Source organism: Cuculus canorus, chromosome 3 (assembly GCF_017976375.1).
Source record: "Cuculus canorus isolate bCucCan1 chromosome 3, bCucCan1.pri, whole genome shotgun sequence".
NCBI lineage: Eukaryota > Metazoa > Chordata > Aves > Cuculiformes > Cuculidae > Cuculus > Cuculus canorus.
Genome location: NC_071403.1, coordinates 74,507,410 through 74,517,399, shown reverse-complemented (window position 1 = coordinate 74,517,399; position 9,990 = coordinate 74,507,410). Strand labels below are relative to the sequence as shown.

The following is a 9,990-nucleotide window of genomic DNA, read 5'->3' as shown; positions in this document are numbered from 1 at the left end:
TGCAGAAAGCTGAGAAGCAGGTCTTTGTCAGGAAGTGGAGGGATAGGACAAGGGGGTATGGTTTTGAGCTGAAAGAGGGGGGATTTAGATGAGATATTAGGAAGAAATGTTTTCCTGTGAGGGTGGTGAGGCGCTGGCACAGGTTGCCCAGGAAAGTTGTAGCTGCCCCATCCCTGGAGGTGTTGAAGGCCAGGTTGGATGAGGCTTTGAGTAGCCTGATGCAGTGGAAGGTGTCCCTGCCCATAGCAAGGGATTAGAACTGGGTGATCTTCAAGGTCCCTTCTGACCCAAACCATTCTATGATTTCTGGGCTGTGGGTGTTTTTCAAGACAGCCATACTGTTGCCTTGAAAGAACAACTAAACCTCACGCATTCCTGACAGGTATGTGTAGCTGTATGAAGATTTATCACAAAATAAAGCAACTGCAACAGAGCTTCCTGGATGCGTTCACGCTACTTGGAAGCTTCATTGAGAGGGTGGATGGTTCTCTACTGAATGAATGACAACATGCTTTTATCTGCAGTTTAGTTTTGGGAAAAAAAAAAAGATACACAACCAGATAGCAATGAATTCAGTCAAGCCAGGTCTTCTCTTTGTCACTCAGATTTTGAGCATCTATTTTAAGGAGAAAAACAACCATGTGCTTTGAGAGAAAAGCTTTGTGGTGATTTTGTATGGCCATTCCCTCTTCAGTCTTGGCCTCAGTGGTCCAGACGAGGAAAAAGTCATGGTGGTAGATCCACTGCAAGGCAGGCTTTCATGGGGGAAGAGTAGTCAGTGACAGCGAGCAACAGGGACATCTGCTTTATGTAACCAAGGTGTTACCCAAACCTCAAAATAGCATCTCAGCATCTGCAAATAAAAGAGGTATTGGTGAAGAAATTCAGGTGGCTGCTGGCTGTGGGCCACGATGCGGTAGGGGAGAACAGGATCTTTTTGTCTGCTTCTTTTATTCTGGGAAAACTACTGTTTGCCAAGTAATCCTATCTTAGTTGGAAAGCCCCTGTAAGGATTTCCTCCACCCAGGAAGTCTATCTGTTTAGTTCCTATACTATATCTGCCCAATTTCATTCATTTGTCCAGGAATGTGGACTGGCTGGCTCAACTCCTTGCAGACAGGAGCTGGCATTGGAGCAAGAGAGGTACTATGCTGTTGATACTGATAATGCTGCCTCACTCTGTCTGGCTCTGCACAGAGAAGCCTTGTACATATGTGGGGACATGGCAGAGCGGGTCTGAAAGTGACTGTACAGCTAGAGATGGTCAGGAATCACCTGCAGTTATTGGGTACCCTGAAGAAATCAGACATATACCTGTTGCAAGGTTTTTTTCTTCTGGAAGCGACAGTGGTCCAGGCTGGAGTGCTCCCTCTTCTCACACACAGTACGTCTAATTTCCACGTAGAGCATGTATTTCAGCCCTCTGACAATCTAGAGAAAGTAGTTTCCTCCTTTAATGTAAGGGCAGGAGAAAAGGATGCCTAAATTGTGGCTAGGAATCAAGTGCTACATCTGTGAATTGTGTGGGGTGGTGTGGGTAGAAGTGTTTTGTGCTTAATTTCTGGGGTGGGGCAGGGGGATCCCTCCTGTATATGAGATATTAGGAAGAAATATTTTCCGTTGAGGGTGGTGAGCCACTGGCACAGGTTGTCCAGAGAAGTGGTGGATGCTCCATCCCTGGGGATCTTCAAGGCCCAGTTGGATGAGGCTTTGAGCAACCTGACGCAGTGGAAGGTGTCCCTCCCCATGGCAAGGGAGTTGGAACTGGATGATCGTTCAGGTCCCTTCCAACCCAAACCATTCCACAATTCTATGATAGCAGGACATGCTGTTTAGACTCCTGAGGAGGATCAGGGCTCCCATGTATTAGGTGCTGTGTAGGAGGGCCAGCTGGTAAATAATTTGGAGTACCACCAGAAGTCTGGGCTCTTCTTACCTGTACCATGGCTTTGTTGATTTGTGATTCCTTAAACAGGAAGAGGTCATTAGAACTGTTGTTGTATCTGTAAACTCCAAGGCGAGCTGCCTGGCGAACACCAGGATTGTCGGTGTTCATTGGGACCGGGGAACCAGGTCTCACGGTGGAATGAGGTGGTGGCACATTTGTAGCTGAAACAATATAAAACATTAGTGCCAATCACAGAAGGTCCAACTTTGAGTCTAGTTGTAAAGCTAGATCACGTTGCTTGGACTACGGTATAGTTTTGATAACTTACAAACCCTGTCTGGCACAGCCCTGCTGCTCATAGTTGGCACACCAAGATTGACTTGCAGACTTAAGTCTTTCCTGATGACTTCTGGAGGTTTTTATTTTATGGGGTTTTAGGTGGTGATAAGAGCAGTGGGAACATACTCTTCCTCTGCATTGACAAGGATCTGTTAGAGTGAGTCCTCAGGAAGTCATGAAGATGATCTGAGGGCTGGAGCACCTCCCATATGAGGAGAAGTTGAGAGAGTTGGGGTTGTTCAGTCCGAACCGAACAACTTCTGGAGAAGAAAAGGCTCTGGGGAGACCTTAGAGCAGCCTTCCTGTACTGAAAGGGGATACAGGAAAGCTGGGGAGGAGCTCTTTATCGGGGAGTGCAGGGATAGGACCAGGGGGTTTTAAGCTGAAAGAGGGGAGATTTAGATGAGATATCAGGAAGAAATATTTTCCTGTGAGAGTGGTGAGGCACTGGCCCAGGTTGCCCAGAGAAGTGGTGGCTGCCCCCTCCCTGGAGGTGTTCAAGACCAGGTTGGATGAGGCTTTGAGCAACGTGATCCAATGGGAGGTGTCTCTGCTCATGGCAGGAGGGTTGGACCAGATGATCTTTAAAGTTCCTTCCAACCCAAGCTATTCCATGATTCTATATGTGCTGCTGAAGGAGGGGGTGTCCCTGTTCTCCAGCTGGGCATGGGGGCAGAACTTGGATGAGTTCCCCACTGTCCTGGAAAACTGTCTGCTTTGGGTGCTGAAATGCTGTTGCCCTGACCCAAATGCCAAGGGCCGTGAAATAGAGGAACAAGTTGTGTAGGAGTGCAGCCACTGCTGATGCCAAGACCCGGCAATGCAGGAGGTGGCTTGTGTAGTTCAAGCTGTGCATATGGGTAGACAGTGAACCTGTGCATGTGCCTGCACACAGATGTACACACAGAGCTTGTACTAAATTTCCTGTGGAAGTCAAACTTTTTATCACCTCTAGCTTTTTTTTTCACAGCTAGATCTCGCACTAACAGCCAAGCACAGAGCATAGACTGTGTATTTAATACACAGTGTTTGTACTGAGAAATCCCAGTAGAAGAGAGTCAGGTAACCTGGTTATTCAGAGCCTATTTAAAAAACCCCAAACTCCAATATTACATCCCATCACTGGCACAGGAGGCTGCAAAAATTCAGTTTTCAGGTTACTGATGTATGTCCTAGTTACACTGTCACATCCCTCCCCCACAGGTGGAAATGGCTGCACCTCCTTGTAACGCTGCTCAGGGGGTTAAAGTTTTGATCTGCAAAGGAGAGGCTCAGTTCCATGACCCTCCTTCAAGCCAAGGATGCCCAAATTCACATCTTTTCCTGGATGATACCCAGCTACCATAGTGATTGCCGTGTTTTCTCGTAGGTAGGAGCTGAGAGACCTGCCATGTACCTGAGAGGGGCAGATGTTCTACAAGTGGCTTTGTGTCCAGTGTGCAGATGACAAGCTTTCCTGTCCTGTGTCTCTGATCGATATTGGAACTGGGTGTGCAGCCAGCACAACCTAACAGCCCAGAATCCACTTCTCTAGGGAATGATATTTTCCCACTGCAAGCAGGAGTGGGATTTGAGAGTCTCAAACTCGTGACCATGCAGCCTAGGACTTAAGGTATTTCTCAGGAATCACATCTTATCCCATGCTCAGCTCATGGGTAACACTTCCCAGAGCACCTCTTTCTCCTCTTGTCCTGAACAGGGTTCTGCTGGAGGTTAAGGTGATGGAACCCACAGGTGAACCCGCAGAACCTGCCTGAAGTGAGAAAGGAGGTTTGGGACAGAGCAGGGCTTTGCTTTTGGCTTTGCTGTCCTCTTCCTCAGGGATGCGATGCTTTTCCCTGTGCCATCAACACCAACCCTATACCAGCTACCTTATGGGTATAAGTTTTTCCTGAGCTCACCTAGCAACTGACAGGTTGCACTGGCTTGGGCTCATCTGGCTGCTCTCCAGGACCTTGCTTGAATCTATACTCATTTATGCCCGTTGGAAAGTCACATGTCAGTGTTGGGGGTGTTGACAGCAGATACTGTGCCTCATAGGAGGAGGAGATAACCACAATCTTTTTCTATCTTAGCACAAGGTGCCTTTGGGGCTTCATAGCCCTTAACACCTCTTGAGTCATGGTAACATCTTTTCTAGGCATGAGGTGGAAAAGTTAGTGAAGCTGGCTGAAGGAGATGAAGTGCAGCCACTTTATAGGAAGAAGAGCAGGCTCTGGGGAGACCTTATAGCAGCCTTCCAGTACTAGAAGGGGCTACAGGAAAACTGGAGAGGGGCTCTTTGTCAGGGAGTGCAGGGATAAGACGAAGGAGAACAGTGTTAAGCTGAAAGAGGGGAGATTTAGATGAGATATCAGGAAGAAAAATTTTCTGTGAAGGTGGTGAGGCACTGGCAGAGGTTGCCCAGAGAAGCTGTGGCTGCCCCATCCCTGGAGGTGTTGAAGGCCAGGTTGGATGAGGCTTTGAGCAACATGATCCAGTGGAAGATGTCCTTGATCATGGCAGGAGAATTGGGACTGGATGATCTGTAAGGTCCCTTCCAATCCAAACCATTCTATGACTCCATGAAATGTGTTACTCAAAGCAAAAATCAGTCCAAAGTGCCCTTGTTCCTGACTCCAGTGCCTGGTAGATCCAGCAGTGTTATACGTGGTAAGGCTTCTGAAATCCAGAGAGATGGGCTTACAGTCTTGAAGGCTGGACCATTTGTTGTAGACAAGCTGTAGACACCATATGTTGTAAGCAGAGCAGTATATTTTTGCCCCAGCTTTCACCAAGGAGTGCTGGGCATTTCCCCTCCTTCACCTATTGCAACTTGGTGTTGAGACGACTTATATCAGAGCAAAAATGAGTATAAAAACTACTGATCCCTTGTGGGAGAACTTTAGCTCTCTTTTTTCCTCTGGCGACCCAGATTCCTCAAGACTAGGATTTGTTTTTCCTGGTGTGCTATTCTTGGTAGGGTGTGTCATTTTCTTGTTCAGAGTTCATAGAATCCTAGAATGTCTGAAGTTGGAAGACACCCACAAGGATCATTGAGTCCAGCTCCTGTCTGTGCATAGGACAACCCCAACATTGACACCATGTGCCTGAGGGCAATGTCTAAATGTTTCTGGAATATTGTCAGGCTTGGTGCTGTGATTGGTTCCCTGAGGAACCTGTTCCAGTACTCCACCACCCTCTGGGTGAAGAACCTTTTCCCTGATATTCAACCTAACTCTTGCCTGGCACATCTTCCTGCCATTCCCTTGGCTCCTGTCATTGGTCACCAGAGAGAAGAGATCAGCCTTCTCTCGTGCTTTCCTCATTGAGGAATAATTTGGAGGCCCTATTCCTGCAGTATAAGGCTGCAGTCCTGTGGATGCTCTCTCCCAGCCTGCCCTGAAGCAAACAGGCAGATTTCAGTAAGTTACAGCTTTTTTTTTTTTCATGGGGTATTTTCAAAACCTCATCCCCGTTACTAGAGGCAAGGCTAGGCTTTATCTGTACACTGAAGATGCAACAGAGTTCCTGCATGCCTTTGCAACCCCCAAAGGAAACCACAGCTGAAACAAGAAGCTGTTGGCTGACCAAACACCCTGAATACGTTAGTACTTTCTGCATATGAGAGCCAAAGTAATGCTGAAGTAGAGCTAAAACCTTCAGAGAGAAGACATTCCTGTCTGCAGCTCCCATTGTAAAGATTTAAGGCCAGCTGCAACTGAAACAGTCTCCTTGCTCAGCAAAGAAAGAAACGATACGGAGTAATGTTTCATTAAAGTCAGCTAATCAGCACTCAAATGCCTGTCTGTACTTAGCAGTCAAATTGTTATCCAGAGTCTTTAGATTTAATCATCAAGGTCATGCAGAGTTTAAACACTGACAAATAAGTTAAAACCGTAAGTTGACTTTAAAATCCTTAGATGATGTCCCTGGATAACACAATTCGCTACAAGTGTGGAAAGGCTTTTTAAACAGTTGAAGTTTCAGCTGCAGTCTGAACCCTGCAGTGCTGAGCCAGCATGGGCAGCAGCTGGAGAAGGGCTATTTTTTGCCAGTGCATTAGGAAGCAGCACTCATGAGACCTAAAGCACAAGGAAAACATAAAGGATTTTCTACTCTTACCATCTGAAGTCCTGGTGAAGCCCCAGAGTGCTAAACAGCAGAGTATGGTGAAGCTCCAGGCGAAGTTCACTGCCATCTCCTCCACTTAGAAGAGGAGCGCACTGGTGAGAGGACTGGCTGCCCTGCTTCCTGCAGGGGAAGATGTATTTCTGTAAGTGCTCTTATTGGCTGGGGTGGGGTGGTGGGGGAACTAAAACCACCCTAAAACCTCCTGAATCATCACAGCTCTGATGCAGACTTTGTCTCCTGGTGATGACCACATACCTTGAAGTCAGCATCAGATGGGGACTTATGCTTCATGAGCCTCAGTGGTTGTGGAGAAGATATGTGCCATGTAACACTGGTGCGGGGGTGAGGAGAGCAAGATTGTGTGCTTAAAGGACTTTGTCACCCTTTACAATTCCCTGAAAAGAGATTGTAGTGAGGTGGATGCTGGTCTTTTCTCCCAAGTAAGAAGCAATAGGATGAGATGAAATGGCCTCAAGTTGTGCCAGGGGAGGTTTGGATTGGATATTAGGACAATTTTCTTTACTGAAAGAGTGGTGAAGCAGTGGAACAGGCTGCCCCCGGGCTGTGGGGAAAAAAAAAAAGATGTAGATGTGGCACTTCAGGACATGTTTTAGAAGGCACGGTGGAGTTGGGCTGGATGATTTAGAGGTCTTTTCCAACCTTAATGATTCTATGATTCTAAGGTTCGTAGGGGAAATTTAATCCCTGAGAAGTGTGCAGTGAGCCTGAGCGATTTGGTTCTTAACTTGTATATGGATGTTTGTGTGGGGAGAAGCCTGACAGAGAAGATGAGCCCAGGGTCTTGCTTCCACTGATGTGAAGATATGGGGTTTGGGTGAGGGAGACAACGAAGTTCTAGGGGTGCCTACCTAAGGAGCTGTGAGGAACAGAGCCAGTAGGAAGAGGATTTTGGTTTTGGTGGCAGAGAACACTGAGCTGTGCATTTACAAAAGGCGTTTTCACAACAGGTGAGGACTGTGTTGGGCTCAGAGGAGATGAGGTTTACCCTAGGTGCTCTCCAGAGAATAAGAAAAGTATGGAAAGAGGGGCAGTTTGGGCTCTCTGTGGCTTGCAGAGCTTTTCTGCTCTGGGGCCCATGCTGAGGAGTTTGAAAGTTTGTGGTAAGGGCTTATCTGCCAGACCTTGTGATACACCTGAAATAACCAGCTGCTTGATTCAGGAGACTGGGACATGAACTGATGTCTCACTGAAGGTCTCACTAAGTGGTGGACCTCTGTGTATGTGCACTTATTTTGCTTGAGCAGGGAGGTGATCATTGCCTTTCACTCATCCCAGCAATGAAATGTGCTCCTTTCTGATCAAAGTTGTCTTGTTGCCTGCAGGAAAGCCCTAACACAGGACAGTGTGGGTAGTGTATAAGAGGCTGGAGGAAAATAGTCCCAGTGTTTCCTTGGAGGAAGGGATTAGGTAAACCTCTCTGTTGAAACGTCCCAGCAAGCAGGAATGGGGCAAGTATGTTGAGTCATGTCGATCATCAGTCCTGCTTGCATAGAGCTTTTGAATCGAACACCAAAGCCTGTGGAAAACATTGAGAGAGAGAATGAGAGGGGTCCATATTGGTTTGGGGTTTTTTTTGCCCCCTTAACCCCTTTTTCTTTTTTTTATTTTTTCCGAGCTCACGCAGTGGCCTGTCCCTCAGCTGACAGAGGGAGGGACCGAACTGGTTATCTCCAGCCTTCCCTTTCTCCTCAAGAACTGTCCTTCACAGTTCCCACCTGGCTGAGACACTCTGGAGGAGTGTCTCTACAAGCCTATCGTTGAGTCCTCCAACATACAAGACCCTCATCAGTAGATCCCAACACATCTCTGTGTGTTGCAAGAGTCTGTTTGTCACCGTGCCACATGATGCACCAGGAAGGGGTTCAGGCTTCCTGCAGGACCTGCATTTCTTCTCTCTTTGCATCCTGGTGAGCTCATAACCTTTGATTTGAGTCAAAAGGAGCCCAGTATGAGGGATCTGGGGGTATTTTTCCAGCGTGTAGATTCTTTCCTTCCTTAAAACAAGTGCCTTGAGACACCTCAAGAGCAAACTTCATGCAGAGCAGAGTTGTCCCCAGTGGAGTGGGGACAGACTCTAGGGCCAGTGGCCCTATTTCAGCCTTATCCAAACCGAGCAATACCTTGAGCCCTACTGTTGTCTTGGAGGTTACTCGTGGCATTGACAGAACAGCTCTTGGGTGTCTGATGTTTGGCAGCCTGGAATAGAGGGGGTGTGCTCTGGCTGTCAGGGTACCTGTGCTCATGATGTGAACAACCTGGAAGTGCTGGTTGACAAGAAGCTCAACATGGGCTGGCAAATGTGTGTTTGCAGCCCAGAAAGCCAACTGTATCCTGGGATGCATCCAAAAAAGTGTGACCAGCAGGGTCAGGGAGGAGATTCTCCCCCTCTACTCCACACACGCGAGACCTCACCTGGAGTCCTACATTCAGTTGTGGAGTCCTCAGCACAGGAGGGACGTGGATCTGTTACAGTCCAGAGGAGGCCATGAAGATGATCTGAGGGCTGGAGCACCTCCCATATGAGAACAGAGAGTTGGGGTTGTTCAGCCTGGAGAAGAAAAGGTGCTGGCAGCCTTCCAGTACTGAAAGGGGCTACAGGAAAGCTGTGGAGGGGCTCTTTATCAGGGAATGCAGAGATAGGAAGCGGGGAAATGGTTTTAAGTTGACAGAGGGGAGATTTGGATGAGATATCAGGAAGAAATGTTTTCTTGTGAGGATGGTGAGACACTGGCCCAGGTTACCCAGAGAAGTGGTGGCTGCCCCTTCCCTGGAAGTGTTCAAGGCCAGGTTGGATAAGGCTATCAGCAACCCAAAACATGACTTATGCTGCCTTCTGCTGTCCTGCTGTGGTGGCATCTGTTGCTGCTTGGGTAGCTCAGCACCTGTTCTAGGACCTGCTCTTTTCTGAAGAGCACTGTTTCACCATCAACAAGGTTTATAAAGCCAGAGAGCGACTTCAAGAAAGCTACATGTATCTGCAGAGGGTACATTTTTTTTCTTGCCTTCTTACCTCTATCCTTTCCATAAAATTGCTCATTTACAGCTCTTCCAAATCAGCATTTCCTTTTTCTAATGACCCTTTTGTAATTCTGTTGAGGAAGTTTCTCCTAGGAAGTAACACTGTTCAGTAAAGAACAGTAGCATTCATCGTGCTAGGTACTATTATGTGAAAAAATAACAAAACCCACCACCAAAATCCCCACCAAAACCCTCCTTCTCTTTAATAACTGGCAGAGTGGCTACTTCTCCAAGCCTACAATATGCAAATATTTGTTATTTTAGTTTGGGAGTTTTTTGTCCCTTTGCCGTGTGTCATTCCAAGCAGGTGTTATCTCCCAGGACACTGCCCTGTGCCTTAAATCCACCTGCATGAAGAGTGGAGCAGCATTGATGTCTCATCTGACATCCAACTCAGGAAAATGAGGCAAATCCTCTTCTCGTTTCATAGAATCATATGGGTTGGAAGGGACCATGAAGGTCATCCAGTCCAATTCCCCTGTAGTGAGCAGGGACACCTTCAAAGACATCAGGTTGCTCAGAGTCCCAACCAACCTGACTTGGAATGTTTCCAAGGATGGGGCATCTACGACATCTCTGGGCAACCTGTTCCAGCGTTTCATTAACCTCAG

At 47.4% G+C, this 9,990-nt stretch overlaps 1 protein-coding gene across 1 annotated transcript; it reads right to left on the bottom strand.

The window, feature by feature from the left end:
* Nucleotides 1–500: 500 nt before the first annotated feature.
* Nucleotides 501–6,468, bottom strand: CST7 (cystatin F). The gene is made up of 4 exons (XM_009562528.2): nucleotides 6,332–6,468; nucleotides 1,937–2,109; nucleotides 1,315–1,431; nucleotides 501–853 (listed from the first exon to the last, which is right to left on the bottom strand). Exons 1-4 carry the CDS (start codon nucleotides 6,405–6,407, stop codon nucleotides 776–778), a joined length of 444 nt encoding a protein of 147 aa, XP_009560823.2. The 5' UTR covers nucleotides 6,408–6,468; the 3' UTR covers nucleotides 501–775.
* Between the last annotated feature and the right edge of the window lie 3,522 nt (nucleotides 6,469–9,990).